This window comes from Staurois parvus, unplaced genomic scaffold (assembly GCF_062004578.1).
Source record: "Staurois parvus isolate SC_StPar_1 unplaced genomic scaffold, SC_StPar_1.0 ptg000397l, whole genome shotgun sequence".
Classification (NCBI taxonomy): domain Eukaryota; kingdom Metazoa; phylum Chordata; class Amphibia; order Anura; family Ranidae; genus Staurois; species Staurois parvus.
In genome coordinates this window covers 618,367-640,062 of record NW_028318193.1, presented here as the reverse complement: position 1 = coordinate 640,062, position 21,696 = coordinate 618,367, and the positions used below count along the sequence as shown (strand labels likewise).

The 21,696-nt window shown below is 41.0% G+C and overlaps 1 protein-coding gene across 50 annotated transcripts in view; it reads left to right on the top strand.

The window, feature by feature from the left end:
- The window catches only part of TRDN (triadin), a 974,263-nt gene that overhangs the window by 610,979 nt on the left and 341,588 nt on the right, over positions 1–21,696 (top strand). For all 50 annotated transcript variants that reach the window (XM_089686429.1, XM_089686384.1, XM_089686382.1 and 47 more), the window contains 3 exons: positions 4,185–4,223; positions 14,365–14,412; positions 18,611–18,658. In XM_089686429.1, the coding sequence (XP_089542555.1) occupies positions 4,185–4,223; positions 14,365–14,412; positions 18,611–18,658 (135 nt within the window). The remainder of the gene's footprint in view (positions 1–4,184; positions 4,224–14,364; positions 14,413–18,610; positions 18,659–21,696) is intronic.

Here is a 21,696-nt window from a genome sequence, read left to right as displayed (position 1 = left end):
CTGCTGCCAGGCCCCTAATCTGCCATAGGCCCCTATATACCGCCTCCTCATGCTGCTGCCAGGTCCAGAGTCTCTCATGGGTCCCTGTACGGCCTCCCATTGCTGCTGTCTCCATCGCCACACTCTGCCATGTGCCACTTTCAGGTCTCCTCACACTGCTGGTGTGTTGAATTTTTTGACATAGGGTGCTGGCAGATTACGGGCCTCCTATAGCTGCTGCCAGGCCCCTAATCTGCCATAGGCCCCTATATACCGCCTCCTCATGCTGCTGCCAGGTCCAGAGTCTCTCATGGGTCCCTGTACGGCCTCCCATTGCTGCTGTCTCCATCGCCACACTCTGCCATGTGCCACTTTCAGGTCTCCTCACACTGCTGGTGTGTAGAATTTTTTGACATAGGGTGCTGGCAGATTACGGGCCTCCTATAGCTGCTGCCAGGCCCCTAATCTGCCATAGGCCCCTATATACCGCCTCCTCATGCTGCTGCCAGGTCCAGAGTCTCTCATGGGTCCCTGTACGGCCTCCCATTGCTGCTGTCTCCATCGCCACACTCTGCCATGTGCCACTTTCAGGTCTCCTCACACACTGCTGGTGTGTAGAATTTTTTGACATAGGGTGCTGGCAGATTACGGGCCTCCCATAGCTGCTGCCAGGCCCCTAATCTGCCATGGGCCCCTATATACCGCCTCCTCATGCTGCTGCCAAGTCCTGAGTCTCTCATGGGTCCCTGTACGGCCTCCCATTGCTGCTGTCTCCATTGCCACACTCTGCCATGTGCCACTTTCAGGTCTCCTCACACTGCTGGTGTGTAGAATTTTTTGACATAGGGTGCTGGCAGATTACGGGCCTCCTATAGCTGCTGCCAGGCCCCTAATCTGCCATGGGCCCCTATATACCGCCTCCTCATGCTGCTGCCAGGTCCAGAGTCTCTCATGGGTCCCTGTACGGCCTCCCATTGCTGCTGTCTCCATCGCCACACTCTGCCATGTGCCACTTTCAGGTCTCCTCACACTGCTGGTGTGTTCAATTTTTTGACATAGGGTGCTGGCAGATTACGGGCCTCCCATAGCTGCTGCCAGGCCCCTAATCTGCCATGGGCCCCTATACCGCCTCCTCATGCTGCTGCCAGGTCCACAGTCTCTCATGCCATGTGCCACTTTCAGGTCTCCTCACACTGCTGGTGTGTTGAATTTTTTGACATAGGGTGCTGGCAGATTACGGGCCTCCCATAGCTGCTGCCAGGCCCCTAATCTGCCATGTGCCCCTTTACCGCCTCCTCATGCTGCTGCCAAGTCCAGAGTGTGTCATGGGCCCCTGTACGGCCTCCCATTGCTGCTGTCTCCATAGCCACACTCTGCCATGTGCCACTTTCAGGTCTCCTCACATTGCTGGTGTGTTGAATTTTTTGACATAGGGTGCTGGCAGATTACGGGCCTCCCATTGCTGCTGCCAGGCACGTAATCTGCCATGGGCCCCCGTACCGACTCCTCATGCTGTGACGTTGCAACAAGGTGGAATTCAACCCTACATATGTTAGACCGCCTTTACGAACAGCGAAAGGCCATCACAGATTTCCTGATGTTAAAAGCGGATAAAGGTACTCCTTGTGTAATTTAGATGTCAGCCATTGGCAGCTCATGCGTGACACCTGCGCTTGCTCAGGCCCTTTGAGGAGGCCACGCTATTCGTGAGTCGGCAGGACTATGGGATGAACGACGTCATTCCTCTGTTGCACGTCCTGGAACAAATGCTGTTAACAATGGCTGGTCAGGGTGCGGTAGACGTGGCGCACAGATCTCAACGCCACATGACCCCTGTGGGGGCAGGACAGGAAGAAGAGGAGGAGGTAGAGGAGGACATTGGTGCTCAGGAATTATTGAGTGAAATGGGTGGTTTTTACACTCAGCGGACAGGAGTGGAGGAGCAGGAGCATCTGGTAGAGGAGGAGGAGGAGGAGACAGAGGACCCAGACGCACCGTGGCAGTATGCTGTGGAGATGGAGGCAGGGAGTCCCTCGCATTCCTTGGCACAAATGGCCCATAGCATGCTCGGTTGCTTGCGTAGCGACAGCCGAATAATAACCATCAGACAGAGGGATGACTTTTGGCTGTCCACCTTGTTGGACCCTCGCTACCGTTCAAAAATGGTGGCCTTTTTCACACCTGCTGAGAGGGAGGCCAAAATAACGTACTATAAAAACCACCTATGTAGTCAGCTGGTCTCTGCCTGTCTGCGCCAATGTCCATCCTCAGACACTGTGGGCCCTGTGCGCTCGCGTTCCGCTGCCATGGCAGCAGGGGAGGGGTGGGGTGGTAGGAGCAGTGGCAGCTCCACCAGCAGCGGCTGCCTCAGTCTGCAGTCGATGATGAGTAGCTTTCTTCACCAGCGCAGTGAGGAAACTACTAACCAGCCGCAGCAGCAGCAGCAGCATCAGGTGGACCTGGAGCAGGACCTCAAACAACAGGCTTGGGCCTACTTGGACAGCACCCTGCCAACCGAGGTAGACAATCCCCTTGACTACTGGGCAACGAAACTTGACCTTTGGCCCCAACTAGCTGAATTTGCCCTTGAAAGGCTGTCATGCCCGGCCAGTAGCGTGGCATCGGAGCACGTGTTTAGTGCGGCAGGAGGTATTGCAACTCCGCGGAGGACACGACTGTCCACCCAAAGTGTGGAGAGACTGACGTTTGTGAAAATGAATCAGGCGTGGATTAGTCTGGATTTCAAACCACCAGTTCCTGACACAACTGACTAAATCCGCCATGAATCATGCCCCAAACATGTGCCACTTTCAGGTCTCCTCACACTGCTGGTGTGTTCCATTTTTTGTCATAGGGTGCTGGCAGATTACGGGCCTCCCATAGCTGCTGCCAGGCCCCTAATCTGCCATGGGCCCCTATACCGCCTCCTCATGCTGCTGCCAAGTCCAGAGTCTCTCATGGGTCCCTGTACGGCCTCCCATTGCTGCTGTCTCCATCGCCACACTCTGCCATGTGCCACTTTCAGGTCTCCTCACACTGCTGGTGGGTTCCATTTTTTGTCATAGGGTGCTGGCAGATTACGGGCCTCCCATAGCTGCTGCCAGGCCCCTAATCTGCCATGGGCCCCCGTACCGACTCCTCATGCTGCTGCCAGGCCCATAATCTGTCATGGGCCCCTGTTGTCGCTTGTTGGCATATTCCGCTCGTTCAGATGCTCCTTCTCCTGCTACTCCTCTTCACGGATTCCGTCAGCAGTCTTTCTTGGAATCCGTTTCCAAGAGACAACAGTTTGCGAGCACGCACCAGACGGTGCAGAAGCTGAACGACCTCCTGTCCAAGTTGCTGCTGCCAGGCTCGTAATCTGTCATGCGCCCCTGTACCGCCTCCTCATGCTGCTGCCAGGTCCAGAGTGTGTCATGGGCCCCCGTACCGACTCCTCATGCTGCTGCCAGGCCCGTAATCTGTCATGGGCCCCTGTACCGCCTCCCCATGCTGCTGCCAGGTCCAGAGTGTGTCATGGGTCCCTGTACGGCCTCCCATTGCTGCTGCCAGGCCCGTAATCTGCCATGGGCCCCCGTACCGACTCCTCATGCTGCTGCCAGGCCCGTAATCTGCCATGGGCCCCTGTACCGCCTCCTCATGCTGCTGCCAGGTCCAGAGTGTGTCATGGGTCCCTGTACGGCCTCCCATTGCTGCTGTCTCTATCGCCACACTCTGCCATGTGCCACTTTCAGGTCTCCTCACACTGCTGGTGGTTTCCATTTTTGTCATAGGGTGCTGTATGGCCTCCCATTGCTGCTGCCTCCACCGCCACACTGTGGCTCCACACTCTGGTTTTGGCCCCGTGACTGCCCAAATGAGTGAAGTGTGCGGTGATTCTAAGATCGACGGCACTCATCTGCATGTCATACTGACTGACAGTATTATTTCTCTTCCCCAGCAGACTCCAAGGGCATTTAAATTAAAGGTACAGTGTTCAGCACTAATATTAAGTCTCTCTGAAGCCTAGAAACACCCTTTTTTAAGTTAAATTCACAGCGAATATATTCGACTCGAATCGAAATTTTTCCACGAATTCGCCGAATCAGTCGAATCGAATTTTTGAATACTTCGCTCATCTCTAATTATAATAGCCAGTGTAGTAATATCTAGTAATTTGTAGCACTGTGTAATATGTAGTATCTGATTTCAAATTTCTTTTGCAGAACCGGAAATTAAAAAGCAAGAAGTTGACCTGAAGAAAGGTAAATTATGTGACATGAGTTAAAGGCACACTAATTTGAAATGCACGCCCTACCTGCTCAGCAATTCAGTTTTCATTCATACATGTCTGGGGTGCATTATCCCAACCCAGTCACTTTAGAATATGAGTTTTTTGGAATTCTTTTTACCTAACACTTTGAGGTCTAATCTATAGATCAATGCTTTCTCCGAACAGTCAACATTCAAATGAAACGTGTAAATGTTGGGTGAAGGTTGTTTTAATCTTGGGTATCCATTCTACTTTAAGACAAGGTGCTTTAGGAAGCCACTTCACTAGTAACCCACATTTACTTTGTATACTAGTAAAACCAACATAAGCCATGGGGTAGGGTGAGAGAACTGCCCAAGGCAGCACGCAGCCATTTGCACATCATGTTGCTTGCATTCAGTAACACTTTCCTATGTTAATTAAAAGGTTCCAAACTGCTTCTCCCCACCCAAAAGCACAGCCATGCTGTGAATTTTAGTTGGTGGAATAGTATAATATGTACTTACAGCTGACCCACTCTGGTTCTGTGAACAAAGAACCAAAGACTAGAAGAGCAGGATGACCGTTTTCTCTAGTTATCTAGATGTTATTTCCAGCTTTCTGGCACAGAGTGGGAAAGCTGTCTCTTTAGCCTCCCTGCATGGCTATGAGATGTCAGCTAGCTAATGCAATATTAAGACCTATCAGCTGCCTAGGGTCAGAAGGGCAGCACAAATCAGTTTGCCGATGCGGCAGTTAAAGGACTAACTGACTAACTGGTTTGACTTCATAGCCCCAGAAAAGTTGAAAACCTGCAGTCCCCTAAAGTGAGGTTCACTGGTCATCCACAAGAATTTAGTTGGGATCCCTCATTTATTTCTTTACTTCCTTATTATCCATTAGCAGAGAATTCACTCTGAACCTAAATTCAGACCAAGTTGTGGCTGTTCAGACATTTGGCCTAAGATTGAAAACAAGTGTAATATAGCCAATGATGTTTTTTGATGTTTGCATAAAAGTTTGTTGTCCAAGTCTGTTTTTTAAGTGGAGCATGGCATATTAATGTTGTGTAGTTTAGTTTGCAAAAGTACAGATAACAATGCATAAGCCCCATGTTATAAACCTCATTGGGGGCACAAAGGAAGAGGCAGAAGTGGTTTCCATGCAGCATCCACAGGACAAAGCAATGGTTGAGGTGCAGAATCTAGAGACAGGGCATGTGGGCCTTTCTAATCTAACAGTGGACATACTATAATCCAAGCACAAAATTGAAAAGTTGTACAATGGCTAACCCAGCCTTCATATCCTACTTTTCTGTCTCCAAGGTACAGAGTAGTTTGAATACAACAGCAGCTGCTAATACAGAGATGAGCTCATGGTTTGTTCCAAACACAAGTTACACATGACAGCTTCCCACTGTCAATGGTTGTTAAGGACACTGGTTGGTGCAGGGGTCACTGCTTCCATAACTGATGATGCCAGAAGCCCTATTAACTTACATGGTCAGGAATTCTTAGCCATGTAAGCAAAAGGTCGGGATCCCAGTGTCATTGACAATGCATGATCATGTCCAATATGGTCAATAAAATTACCAGGAAACCCAACCCCCTTCCCCACCTCTCCGATATCTATAGGACTTTCTGTTCGGTGGGTGACAAGCACAGGAGGATGTGTCTCTGTAATGGTTTTCTGTTTACTTTTGCTGGGTTGTCAACTATTGGGCATAGTAATTGACATGGATCTGTATCACTGGACAACATAATTGATGGATTATAATATGATATGATGTAATGAGAGACTTTTTGGGGATTCTTGATTTTAAATAAAGGACATGTTAAATGTTTGGGTGTCTCTATTTCTAAGTTACACCTTTTTTTGTGAATGAGTAGGGGAACTATGTACCCCATACTCATTCACATGGGGTGTATCTGGGTACCTCCTTATTGTTAAAGTGGTCTTCCAGATTCCAAAAGAGACCTCTGCCTACAGAACCACACAACCACCAGGCAAGGTTTGTGGAGAAGAGGCCCTTGTCTTTATAAACATGGGAACAAGGTGCTTACTGGTTCCCCCAGTAAGGCACTGGCAATGGTTCAGGAGAGGTGATGCAGACAAGTCCCCTTTTCTTTCCTGGTCAGCTAGGCTGCATGCTCGGTTTATGATATAGGTAGGGTTATAGCTAAAATGATATTTAAAAAACTCAAAAAAAATTAAACAGTTTAAATTGCTGACAAATGGCATTTATTGCCTGTTTCTATGTTTTTTGTTTTTTTTTTAAAGAAACAACACACAGGTCCCTCCCAATGTACCCTAAAATACATTGCAGACCCTTGTTTTAAAAAAAACAAAGGAACTGTCCATGACATCCTCCCTGCTGCATAGAACAATAAAAACATTGTTTGCATTGTTACATGTTTCCCAGGACAGTGCCCCAACTATTTCTTGACAGTCTCTTGCCTATTAGCCCAGGACATGGGCATTTCTAACAGGCCCAGCTCCTGCTATGAGAGCCTTTTTCAACATGTACCACAGACTGTATCACAGTCATTCTACAGTGTCTTCCTAAAGCATATCAATCATAACAATACCATCAGTTATTTGTGTATTACTAGCCATCAGCAGGGCAGGGGCTGTGGTCCCACATACCCATATTTCCACCTCTACCCCCACTATACAAGATTCCCAATTATCAACCTCCAGTGACTGAGATGAAAGTCTTTGAAAGGGCATCAGAGGTTTACCCTATGGCTTTTCTAGAGGGGAAGAGGGTGAGCATGGTGCCATGCAGAGCATGGGAAGGCAATGGCTGTAACCTTTTTGTATTGTGCAAACCCCACCCTGTCATCTCCAGGTGTAGCATTCAGAAGACAAATTTCTCTGCCTCAGTTACTGGAAGAGAAGGAATATGTCTCTGGCAACCCTCATGCCCAGTGGTTCAATGCCAGCCTGGCAAAATTACTGGCTTTACAGCTCTTTCCTTTGCAGCTGGTGGACTCACCCCATTTGTGTGTAATAAGTTTACTACATCACTAGCCTATGCAGTCATCAGAAAGGTTCACCTGACCACAGTCACATATTCTGGGATATTATATATGGTTTACAGCTCACTAGGTAATGCTGCTTGAAGCTGGGAATGATTCAGGACAGGGCACACTGTTGGTGCTAGTTGTGCAACCCACATTTTTACAGTTGGTGATAAAAGAGTGCAGTCCCTTCTATCTCCTCATCTTTCTCAATCCTCCTCCTCATCCTTCTTCAGGTGTGCCTTCCACTGAAGCACTAGTCCCCCTCACTCATTCAAGAGGCAATGCAATGGCTCAAGCAAAACAATGCATGCAGTGTTTCATCTGGTAAGCCTAGGGAATGGAATCACACTGGAGCAGAGATTCTGTCAACCCTACAGAGGCAGGCCCAGAGGTGGATAACCTCACATCCTCTTGTGCCATGAAAATTATACGTGACATACAAACCCAGAGTGAGTCTACCTTAACCATTCTGCAAAGGCTGCACATGCATCAGTGTGACATAAATACGTTCCTATATAAGTATGTCATGAGGACAGACTCAATCGAGTTGGGGTTCTTCTCCCCATATCAGTAGCTCTTCATACAAGACACATGTTCTGTATTGTCTTCGTTTGAGGAGGCAACCAAAATGGTGAACTGTGACAAAGTGGGCATCAGACTCACAATTCCTGCATTGTGCCTGCTAGAGCTGGCACTGTGTGGCATTATAGACATGGCTTTTGCACAGCAGCACAAAAAATAGGAGGTACTGTCTCAGAGCATGTTATATCAAGATACTATCCGTGTGAGGCTGCAGCAGGTATAGGAGGAAGGAGAACATGGGGCAGGCTTCCAGGCGTGGGTTTCATCTTACAAACTTTAGACATTGTACATGGCTGGGGGGGACAGAAGCTAAATGACCATGAGGACCTGGGTTTCTCTACTTCCGGTAATATGTGGTAGATGCTCAAGAGCCTATGAAAGGACCCTAGAATTAAGGAGAGAGACCATTACTATGAGGAAACCCTCTTTGATCCTAGTTAGAAGAAGAACATTGCAGAGCTCGTCCTGCCTTCAAATGGGAAGCAAGATGATTGAAGATGACACATTTGGAAGACTATGCTATAGATGAAGCTTTTAAATTTATTTACAAAGCCTGGCAGCATACTGTCTAACAGGCAGTGTGGTCGGGGGTCTACTGTCATTACAGGAGGAACAATGATGGGGTGACTACATAAGCAAAGTGTTCAAAACATTTTTCTCTATCCAGCACCAAGGACTGTTCACTGCCAGCAGCTATTGGCAGTGGCTCCATCATATGATGGAGGAGAATGTAGGGTCAAGGGCAAATGTTGACACTCCAATGGACAACCTCCTTGATTATTATTCATACTTGCCAAGAATGAAGTTGAGCTGCCTGGGCTACTCTGCAGCCAGTCTTCTCTCTGCATATACATTTGCTGTTGAAATGAGTCCATGAGTCCCAGAACACAGTTTATTGGCTGACATTTGTTAAAATTAAGCAGTCCTGAATCATACAAAAAACCACTAAGCCCCTGCTGTAGATTGTTTGGGGATTTTATCACCAAAGAATGTATTTTCTGTACATCCTAATTAGAGATGAGCGAATCAAACCTGGCGAAGTGGAATTCATTTCGAATATCAGGAAAAATTTGATTCGCATCGAATCCGAATTTTAGCAAACTTCGGGTGCACGAATCGAATTTTTCCCGATCAGCCGGCAAAAGTGTCACTGCAGAGAGCTCCGCTATTTCTGACAGTTCTGACAGTTCATTTACAGCGGTTGAAACATTGTATCTATTTGTTTCCATTTAGGATACAGATGTTTTTCTTCGGAAATAAATAGATACAATGTTTCAACCGCTGTAAATGTGAAGGAACTGTCAGAGAACTGTCAGAAATAGCGGAGCTCTCTGCAGATACACTTTTTGCTGTACTGGAATTCTTCTTCTTTTCATTCTTCTTCTTCTTTTCATTCTTCTTCTTCTTCTTTTCATTCTTCTTTTCATTCTTCTTCTTCTTCTTTTCATTCTTCTTCTTCTTCTTTTCATTCTTCTTTTCATTCTTCTTCTTCTTCTTCTTTTCATTCTTCTTCTTCTTCTTCTTTTCATTCTTCTTCTTCTTCTTTTCATTCTTCTTCTTCTTCTTTTCATTTTTCTTCTTCTTCTTTTCATTCTTCTTTTCATTCTTCTTCTTCTTCTTTTCATTCTTCTTCTTCTTCTTTTCATTCTTCTTCTTCTTCTTTTCATTCTTCTTCTTCTTTTCATTCTTCTTCTTTTCATTCTTCTTTTCATTCTTCTTCTTTTCATTCTTCTTCTTCTTCTTTTCATTCTTCTTTTCATTCTTCTTCTTCTTCTTTTCATTCTTCTTCTTCTTCTTTTCATTCTTCTTTTCATTCTTCTTCTTTTCATTCTTCTTTTCATTCTTCTCATTCTTCTTTTCATTCTTCTTCTCATTCTTCTTTTCATTCTTCTTCTTCTTCTTCTTTTCATTCTTCTTCTTCTTCTTTTCATTCTTCTTCTTCTTTTCATTCTTCTTTTCATTCTTCTTCTTCTTTTCATTCTTCTTCTTCTTCTTTTCATTCTTCTTTTCATTCTTCTTCTTCTTCTTTTCATTCTTCTTTTCATTCTTCTCATTCTTCTTTTCATTCTTCTCATTCTTCTTTTCATTCTTCTTCTTCTTCTTTTCATTCTTCTTCTTTTCATTCTTCTTCTTCTTTTCATTCTTCTTCTTCTTCTTTTCATTCTTCTTTTCATTCTTCTTCTTCTTCTTTTCATTCTTCTTCTTTTCATTCTTCTTTTCATTCTTCTTCTTCTTCTTTTCATTCTTCTTCTTTTCATTCTTCTTCTTCTTCTTTTCATTCTTCTTTTCATTCTTCTTCTTTTCATTCTTCTTCTTCTTCTTTTCATTCTTCTTTTCATTCTTATTCTTCTTTTCATTCTTCTCATTCTTCTTTTCATTCTTCTCATTCTTCTTTTCATTCTTCTTCTTCTTCTTCTTCTTTTCATTCTTCTTCTTCTTTTCATTCTTCTTCTTCTTCTTTTCATTCTTCTTTTCATTCTTCTTCTTCTTTTCATTCTTCTTTTCATTCTTCTTCTTCTTCTTCTTTTCATTCTTCTTCTTTTCATTCTTCTTCTTCTTCTTTTCATTCTTCTTCTTTTCATTCTTCTTTTTCTTCTTCTTTTCATTCTTCTTTTCATTCTTCTTCTTCTTCTTTTCATTCTTCTTTTCATTCTTCTCATTCTTCTTTTCATTCTTCTTTTCATTCTTCTTTTCATTCTTCTTCTCATTCTTCTTTTCATTCTTCTTCTTCTTCTTTTCATTCTTCTTTTCATTCTTCTTTTCATTCTTCTCATTCTTCTTTTCATTCTTCTTTTCATTCTTCTTCTCATTCTTCTTTTCATTCTTCTTCTTCTTCTTTTCATTCTTCTTCTTCTTCTTTTCATTCTTCTTTTCATTCGTCTTCTTCTTCTTTTCATTCTTCTTTTCATTCTTCTTCTTCTTCTTTTCATTCTTCTTCTTTTCATTCTTCTTCTTCTTCTTTTCATTCTTCTTTTCATTCTTCTTCTTCTTCTTTTCATTCTTCTTCTTCTTCTTTTCATTCTTCTTTTCATTCTTCTTCTTCTTCTTCTTTTCATTCTTCTTTTCATTCTTCTTCTTCTTCTTTTCATTCTTCTCATTCTTCTTTTCATTCTTCTTTTCATTCTTCTTCTCATTCTTCTTTTCATTCTTCTTCTTCTTCTTCTTCTTTTCATTCTTCTTCTTCTTCTTTTCATTCTTCTTCTTCTTCTTTTCATTCTTCTTCTTCTTCTTCTTCTTCTTCTTCTTCGTCGTGCCCCGTGACTGCCCAAATGAGTGAAGTGTGCGGTGATTCTAAGATCGACGGCACTCATCTGCATGTCATACTGACTGACAGTATTATTTCTCTTCCCCAGCAGACTCCAAGGGCATTTAAATTAAAGGTACAGTGTTCTGCACTAATATAAAGGCTCTCTGAAGCCTAGAAACCCTTTTAATAAGTTAAATTCGCGGCGAATAAATTCGCATCGAATCGAATTTCTCCCGCAAATTCGGCGAATCAGCCGAATCGAATTTTTTAATAATTCGCTCATCTCTAATCCTAATCTTCTAATTTCATCACTGCAGGCCTTAAATAAAACCCACCCCTGCCACCAGCCATCACTTTTATGAGCATACCCGTTTCTTGCAACAGCACTTTCCACAACTACCTCACAGTTGAAAAGAATTACACTTTTTTGTCAGGTAACATCTGGTGTTCTATGTGCATATTTATGTAGGTTTACACTATTTTTACACCACTAACACCCCAAACTCAATTCAGCTTTGTTGTCACAACAGTAGTAGAAAACAGTTACAGGTATGTACTACAAAACCCTCAACAGAACCCTATGAGAATTCCAAATAGGCCAGCTAGCTTCTCAATGTCTACAAAATAAAAAAATTTTACATTTCTTAGCACAGAAAGCATAATACCAAAGAATAAGGGGGAGAACAAAAATATGGTTATGGATATATATTCATCCATGCTCAGTCAGCCAAGCTGTGTCCAAAGTCGGGGGGAGTGAATTCTTTAAATGCCTCCAACTGTTGAAGAAACATTTAGTTAAGATAGAATTCTGTATTTCAGGGTCTAATTTATTTCTATACATAATTGTTTTTTTTCCTATGGTTATTGCTGTTGAAGTAGTTCTCAAGATATCTTTGCATGGAGTCAGTAGGCAAATGTGCCTCCACTGAGAGATTGCTCTCTCTCTCTCTCTCTCTCTCTCTCTCTCTCTCTCTCTCTCTCTCCATCCTGGCCAAAAAACACAGCAAATATGTACATTTTTTTATTCAATCTGTAAAGAGTGAGTTAATTTTTTTCTTGCTTGTGGCTGCAGTCTGCTTACTCTATCCCTCAGGATGTACAGCTCATTTGAATGAGAGCTTGAAAAGTGTGAAGAAATTCTCTTCAATATTTCTATTTTCAATTGTGAACAGGAAGAACCTACTTTTGTTCCAGATGCAATATGCATGCCCAATTATTCATAAATTGCAGACTGCTCATACATTTACTTTAAGCGGAGCTCCATCCAAAAGAGGAAGTTCCGCTTTAAAGACTGGTCCCCCACTCCCCATTAAGGATTGGCACCATTGGGGGGCAGGTACCCAAATTTGACAGGTACCCGCTCCCAATTCCGCTCCAATCGCCTAGGCGATCGGAACTGGAAGGTGTCCTCCCTTCCTCCCTCCCCATAGTTTTTTGGGACACATGACAGGTCCCAGAAGACTACAGGACCATTCAGGAAGCACAGCGCTACTTGCGCATGCCCAGTGAGTACCTGGCTGTGAAGCCTCAAGCTGTCACAGCCGGGTGCCCACACTGAAGATGCCGGCACCCAGGGAGAGAAGATGGCTGCAGGAGACACATCGCAGGACAAAGGGACAGGTGAGTGTGTGTTTTTTAAAAGTCAGCAGTTACAGTTTTTGTAGCTGCTGACTTTTATTTTTTGACAGCATGAGTGGAACTCCGCTTTAATATCTGTGGTGCAAATGTCTAACCTTTCACTCTAATTTAGTTACATGCAACTTCTGCTAAGTCTCTCCATCTTCTAGTGGTCTAGTAAAAACATTTATATGGTGTGCAACATGTCTTTGAAATATTTCTGGCTCTTAACTGTGACTTAATAATACATTTTGTTTCTAACATTGTAGCTAAGTACAAATGCTTGCATAATGCGCAGTGAATACTGTATATACAATATTAATGGCTGTTGTCTTTAGAATATCATACTCCTCAATTAATTAAAAAATAGTGACTTATCTTTCCTTCTTACATTGCTGCCTTGGGTCCAAATCAAACTGTTTATATTCTCCAGCCACCGTGCCATATAATTGACTATGGCCTCTGAAACATGGCATTGTAATATTTTTGGTTTGCCTGAACAACTGCATCATCTCTGAAATGTAGTTTTGAGGTATTTAGTACACTCTGGGTTGACATTATAATAAACTTTGTATGCAACACAGTGTGGTGCTGAAAAAGAAGGTCATGTTACACTATGTGGCTTGCATTGACACTGTTTGGTAATTTGGAAGAAAAAGTATATACTTTGCAATATTTAGATATATTGTCCCTGCTACTTCCAAAGCTTAATTATTAACTGCTACACATTAAAAAAATCATTGTATTTGAAAAAACTACCCAATAACGCCTTTTCAATGTTACTGGGTTGATGCTGCTGTATGAAAACCAATGAAAAATGTAAAAGTAATTGAAATGATTAAACATGTAATTTATGTGATGGCACAATACATGCTGTCCTCAATAATTGTATTGTTCTATGAAACTGCACAGCATTAAGTCATCCCTTAAGCATATAACTGTGAGGTTTTTAGGTTTTCAATTTTGCCCTTTAAGACCCTCCTCCCTCTGAACAATAAGATGATTTTTTTTTCATTAACATATGTCCCCCAAGTCACTGCCCAGCCTCCCTTTGTTTGAAAATACCTTGCTTATTAGTTCAGAAAATGGCCATTACTTATTTCTAGGATTTGGCTCCCATTGACTTTAATGGAGTTCGGCTTGTTCACTGAACCTGTGTTGAACCGAACATGGGTACAAACTTTCTGCTACTGTGGTGCCCACTATATCTCTGCTTAAGGAAAGTAAATTGGTAAATGCTCCTTTAGGCTACTGTTTACCTATTCAATTACAATGAATTTACATCATTAGAGTAGATTTTCTATTTTTTGTTTATCAGAAGGTACTCACAATCATAAATTAGATTAAAATCTACCTTAAAAGACAGAATTTGAGTGATGCTAAACCACACTGAAGTTGTTCACACAGGTTTAGCAAAGAGACCCACCCACTTGTGAGGATCTCTTTGGAATGTGATTTCAGCCGATTACATACAACTCAAATGAAAGTATATCATGTGCATTTTTTACATCAGCCTGTATTTCCTGGACAGCATTATCAGTTAAATTGATTTCAGTAGTTTTCTAATTTGCTCTTAAAGAGAGGAGGTTATCAAGGAAGAACAAGGAATTTTGGGTTAGTGAATATATGTACATTTGAAGAAATTATTTTATTTAATTTATGGTAATCCATTTTTCTCCTAGAAAAACCAGAGGAGAAAAAAGAAAAGGAACCCACTGAACCAAAGAAAGGTATCTATAATACTTTGTCATATACTGGTTACAACTGTCATCAGCTGTGTTAGATGGTTTGGATACACTAAAATTTAATAAAACGTCAGACTGGTTCTCTTTTTCTAGTATGCTGCACACAGTGTAATGCACTCTGCTATTTATTCTTCTACTGTGGTACAGTTATGGTTATATTGGCACTCTCTGGCATGAACTGTTATTTTTTCCTCCTGTAAGAAGTTATTTTAGTTTCTGTATGTGTGAAGTGGGGAAAATGCTTCAGAAACATATAATTTGTGGTGCAGATTTTAAGTCCAAAGCATTGTTCTGCGGCTGCTGTAGATGAGCTGAAGTGGATGAAATGTCATAGAGCAGCCTTATGTTTATCCTTTTAGTAGCCATTATATCTTAAATTCTGATCCATTTTCATAATCATTGATCTAGAAATATAATTTTTTTAGCATCCACAAAAAATGGCATTGCTTATATAGCAATGAGCCTTGAAAGAAGGGCTTATGTACTACAGAGTATAGTCAATGAATGGTTTAGTGAAAGTTTACTGTTGCAGTGGTTCATAATACTGTAGAGTGTATAGTGCATGTGTACATGTGAGTGTATAGTGCAGTGCATGTGATTTACTCTTTTGATTTATTCATTTTTGTTTTTAACAGAGATCTGTGTTTAAAGCAAAAAAATAGCCCTGTAAATGATCTAACTAGTCATGCTCATGAAAAGTCTCTTTAGCTTTCTTAAAGTGAGCCTGTCTAGATCAAAATGACCATGAATAAAATAGAACATTGAAGAAAATTGAAATGAAAAAATCAGCAAAGGCAGCATCCATATTATCATAGTCTTAGTTTTGATTGCAGAGAACATGTATCTTTCCTATAACATTTATTTGAAAATTGTAAAAATTAAAATCGAGAAACTTATAAAAGCTGAATGTTTAAGATTTTTTCCACAATTTCTTATTTCATTTGTCAACTATTTGCTGATGCAGAGTCTTTACATTTGTATAAGTATAAAGCTAGAATTAATTTGTTAGGATAGACCTGACAACTTTCATTATGACCTATAACTTATGGTCATTTTAGGGCTCCATTTGGGCTTTATTACTGTCATGTCACCACTTGCCACTCAACCACAGTACATTTACTGTGGCAGAACGACACTCTCAGGCTCAGTCATATATATATATATATATATATATATATATATATATATACAGTGGGGATCGAAAGTTTGGGCACCCCAGCTAAAAATTTGTATTCATGTGCATAAAGAAGCCAAGGAAAGATGGACAAATCTCCAAAAGGCATCAAATTACAGATTAGACATTCTTATACTATGTCAACAAAAGTTAGATTTTATTTCCATCATTTACACTTTCAAAATAACAGAAAACAAAAAAAATGGCGTCTGCAAAAGTTTGGGCACCCTGCAGAATTTATAGCATGCACTGCCCCCTTTGCAAAGCTGAGACCTGCCAGTGTCATGGATTGTTCTCAATCATCGTCTGGGAAGACCAGGTGATGTCAATTTCAAAGGTTTTAAATGCCCAGACTCATCTGACCTTGCCCCAACAATCAGCACCATGGGTTCTTCTAAGCAATTGTCTAGAAAACTGAATCTGAAAATAGTTGACACTCACAAAGCTGGAGAAGGCTATAAGAAGATAGCAAAGCGTTTTCAGATGTCAATATCCTCTGTTCGGAATGTAATTAAGAAATGACAGTCATGAGGAACAGTGGAAGTTAAAGCAAGATCTGGAAGACCAAGAAAAATATCAGACAGAACAGCTCGCAGGATTGTGAGAAAAACAATTCAAAACCCACGTTTGACTGCACGATCCCTCCAGAAAGATCTGGTAGACACTGGAGTTGTGGTACACTATTCCACTATAAAGAGATACTTGTACAAATATGGTCTTCATGGAAGAGTCATCAGAAGAAAACCTCTTCTACATCCTCACCACAAAAATCATCGTTTGAACTCTGCAAATGAACATATAGACAAGCCTGATGCATTTTGGAAACAAGTGTGGACCGATGAGGTTAAAATTTAACTTTTTGGCCGGAATGAGCAAAGGTACGTTTGGAGAAGAAGGGGCACAGAATTTAATGAAAAGAACCTCTGTCCAACTGTTAAGCATGGGGTTGGATCAATCATGCTTTGGGGTTTTGTTGCAGCCAGTGGCACAGGGAACATCTCACGAGTAGAAGGAAAAATGGATTCAATAAAATTTCAGCAAATTTTGGATGGTAACTTGATGCCATCTGTGAAAAAGCTGAAATTAAAGAGAGGATGGCTTCTACAAATGGATAATGATCCTAAACACACCTCGAAATAAACGGGGGATTACATCAAGAGGCGTAAACTGAAGGCTTTGCCATGGCCTTCACAATCTCCTGACCTCAACATAATTCAAAATCTATGGATAGACCTTAAAAGAGCAGTGCGTGATAGACAGCCCAGAAATCTCAAACAACTGGAAGACTTTTGTAAGGAAGAATGGGCAAAGATACCTCAAACAAGAATTGAAAGACTCTTGGCTGGCTACAAAAAGCGTTTACAAGCTGTGATACTTGCCAAAGGGGGCAGTACAAGATATTAACTCTGCAGGGTGCCCAAACTTTTGCAGACACCATTTTTTTGTTTTCTGTTATTTTGAAAGTGTAAATGATGGAAATAAAATCTAACTTTTGTTGACATATTATAAGAATGTCTAATCTGTAATGTGATGCCTTTTGGAGATTTTTCCACCTTTCCTTGGCTTCTTTATGCACATTAATACAAATTTTTAGCTGGGGTGCCCAAACTTTCAATCCCCACTGTATATGTATATATAAATTATATATATATATATATATATATATATATATATATATATATGTGATTGAGCCTGCACCTGTTTAGGAATGCACAGTGCGTCCCTCCTGTGACCACTGTATTCTTTGTGTCCACAGAACACAGCAGACCACTGTTACTGGTATCCATTAACCAGGTTTCCGGTAACCAGGTATCATGTAATCACTATGATTGGTCATAGCATCACGTGATAACAATGTTAACAGCCTGTTATGAATGGTTTCCCATTCATGAACAGCTTGCTTACTGTTGTCATCTGTGATTGTACCATGTGATTAATTTAGCCAAGCACTGATCACAATCAAAAGCAAGCTGTTCATGAATGATAAACCTACTCATGATAGCTAAAGCTACTGCCTGTACAGTAATTTTCACTGTATAAGCAATAACAGTGTGAAAAAAAACATCCCTGATCACCCCCCCCACACACACACACACACACACACACACACACACACACACACACACACACACACACACAGAGTAGCACAGTGTTAATATGGTGATGCTGAGCTATTCTGATGACAGGGTGTAACAAATAAATAAAAATTAAAAAAAGAAATATTTTAAAAAATTAATAAAAAAATATGTATTTATTGATTTATTTTTTTCACAAACTGTCATCAGTCAGTATACCTTATCCCCACCACACCAGTCATATGATGATTCTGTACTGCACTGGTGACAGTATGTAAAAAAAAATTGAAAACAAACTCACATTTTATTGAATTTTTTCATTTTCCAAAAAATTTGACAAAAAAATTACAACTTAAAAAAAATTGCCATGCCTCTTACTAAATATATTAGATTGTCTACTATCCATAAATGGTCATTTGGGTGGTAATTGTACTGTTCTGGTATTTTAAGGCCTCAAGAAATGAGAGCCATTAGTACATCAGGACTGATCATTCTCAAACATATATATAGAAAAGACATGTAACAAAATACATTTTGGCCTAAATGTATGAAGAAATTTGTTTTTACTGGATATGTTTTATAACAGAAGGTAGAAAATATTTTTTTACAAAATGTTTTGTTTTTTTTCATTTATGCAATATAAACAAATAAAAAAACAGTGGTGATGAAATACAAACAAAAGAAAGCTCTCTTTGTGTGAAAAAAATATAACAATTTAATTTGGGTACAGTGCTGTATGGCCACAGACTTGTCAGTTAAGTAGTTAAAACAATGCTGAATAGCAAAAAATGGCCTGATCATAAAAGGGGTAAAACCTTCCGGAGCTCAAGTGGTTAAACTGAGAAAAAAGGCTAAACATTATAACCACTACATTTAAATATGACTATCCTATAATCTATATGAACTATGACATCCATTTGTCCTTAATTTTTAGAGGCACCATTAAAGAAAATTGAAAAACCACAAGCTGAGCTAAAAAAAGGTAATGTATGACCAGCAAATAATGTACCTTTTTCCTGTTTAAAGGTAATAGTCTTAATAAAGAGAACAAACAATAAAATAAGCCTATTAAAAATATCTCAGCACATTCAGTGCATCACTAATTCACTAACAGACATATCAGTCTGGATGTCATACTACTTCTTCAAACTGACTAGCCCAGGGGTGGCTAACCTGTGGCTCTCCAGCTGTTGTGGAACTACATTTCCCGTGAGGAATTGCAAAGATGGGAAGTTACTGACTTGCAGAGGCATGATGGAACTTGTAGTCCTGCAGCAGCTGGAGAGCCGTAGGTTGGCCACCCCTGGACTAGCCAAAACAAAGCTCATAATATTTCCTCCCCCACATGCCTCTTCCCCTGACATTTCTGTTAAGATCGATGGCACAACTATCAACCTGTCCCCACATGCCAAGGAGCTAGGTGTTATCTCTGAACTATCCTTTTTACCCCACATCCAATCACTGCCCAAAACTTGCTACCTCAACCCATGCACCATTTCCAAAATATGCCCCATCCTAACCAATGACACCACAAAGCTTCTAATTCTCTCCCTGGTCATCTCTCGCCTTGACTACTGCAACTCCCTCCTCATTGGCTTACCTTTTACATAGGCTATCCCCTCTTCAGTCCATCATAAATTCTGCTGCCAAAATCATCCACTGTAACATACTGGGTGGTGAAGCCTGACATGTGGAGGTAGACTTCTCTTACACCCTGGCTCAGGAACCCTGGTAAAGTGACAGGAACACCTGAGCATAGAGTGGACATGAGTGCCTGACTGGTCTTCCATTGCAAGATGCTGGAGAGCAGTGCATGTGTTGCTGAAGAGCAGGCTGTGCTGGCAGGAAGACCGGAATAGGAGATAAACACAGGTCCACAGGTCCAGATGCAGGTAAGCAAGGTCAGGCAGTCTAGGTCGGGAACTGACAGGCAGATCAGTGTACAAAAGTGCAGGCAGAAGAATAGTCAGCGTTAGGCTAGGGTCAGTAACAGCAAGTTTGTCACCCGTACGCTCTCCTGCACCCATTCACACACGTGTATGCGTGCACGCATGTGCACCTGTGAGTTGGCCATAAACCAATCTTCTACGCACAAGGATGCTCCTTTCCTGACCTCCATCTTACCAACTGTTCAGTGTGTCTACTAATCCTCTCTGCCAATCCCTCCACCGGCTTCTTCTCACCCAACAAATTAAATTTAAAATACTAACAACAACTTACAACGATATCCATAACTCTGCTCACAGCTACATCACTAACCTAGTCTCAAAAAAAACTGAAAACCCTTCTCCTCAGAGAACCCTATCCTGCCCCCACCTAACAACTGTGCTTTTATTTTCTCCATTAGCTCATCCCCCACAGCTATTACCTTTTGTATCACTTGACCCTCCCTCTTTGATTGTAAGCTCTAATGAGCAGGGCCTCTGATTCCTCCTGTATTGAAATGTATTGTAACTGTACTATCTGCCCTCATGTTGTAAAGTGCTGTGCCATCTGTTGGCACTATATAAATCTTGTGTTATAATAATAAGAATAATAATGTACAAGCTGGAATACAAAGTGAAATAGGAAAATTAAATTTTTTTTAAATATTTACAAATACATACCAAATTGTATTGAAAACATTTATGGCTGTATTCACTAAGCATCAATCAATGTGCAAATTGCACACACACAACCATTCTGAATTAAATTTTTTATGACGTTAGAAATTTTTTTTTTTTATAATACTTTGTTCACATCAGTTTTGTTTTTTGACAGGAGTGTTAGACCCTGGAACCCATGGCACATGTCCTAGGTCTTCTACTAGTCCACCAATTCTCTGTGGCTTTAATTGTTAAAATCAGTCCAAGCTTGGCAAGCATACTTCAGTCTGCTTACATTTGGTTTAATTTTATTGATTTTCTATGTTTACAAGTGCATGCCAATGGATGTTTCTTTTTCACCTGACAGATTAATGGCCATTAACTAATGATGAGATTATATTTTCTTTACACAATACACTTTCTAGAACAACATGCTGTTTATTTACTATTGAATTAATGTAACCATTACAATATTTTTTAACTATGATGATATAAAATATCATTATTTGGATCTAGATCATATCTAGAAAGTTTTTGTTTAATATCAGCAAGCCAATCCCATATATTTAAATTACATTTTATGGTAAAATTAAGGATATGCATAGCCTAATTACAAGGAAAATCTCTAGGTAATAAGGGTATGCCCTTAAGTTACATAGTGATATAGAATCCTTAAATAAAATTGAGATACATAGCGGTGGTTTTAAACTAAAACTAACAGTCCCATTTCCTGATATGGCTGCTGAGGTAGCAGCTTGATATTTGTGTGAGATACTCCGTAAGGCAAATATAATTTTTTAAGCCATTTATAACCACTTATATCGGTCTGTTAGTTTGGTTGTACAATGGAACTACACTAATCAGGGATTAGGCTCAACACTGTAAACCTGTATCAAGGCTATCAACCTAAGCACTTAACGCTGGTATGGTTGGATACATGAACAATGCCACCATATGTGAGCATGTGAAGTTACCTCACACATTCTCTCCAACTCAGAGATGAGAGGTTAGGAAACAGAGTGTAATTTTACTGGTTTGTAGTGCTATCAGGCTAGGAACCTATAATTTTTGATGATATTGAGGAAAAAATATGATAGTTGGAGGATCTTATCTTTTTGATGATCCATTATTGTGAGTTGTACTGTAGGTCTGATTCCCAGAAGGTTAAGAAATCATGATATAAAGGCCCTTGCAATCCAAGGATAGCTTTATAGAACAAAGATACACAGTGAAGCGGTGGTAATTTGGAGTAAAATATGGAATCAATGGGGTTTAAGTCCCTTAAAGACCTGAGAGGTTGAGGAAGAGAGTAGACAAATTGCAGTTAAAAAGTATATCGCCACCAAGCCATTAAAGATGGAGTTGGTGTTTCAAGGAGATCTGTCAATGGTATAATAGTCAAATTCTTAATGCTGGACTTTTTATTTGATTTGGC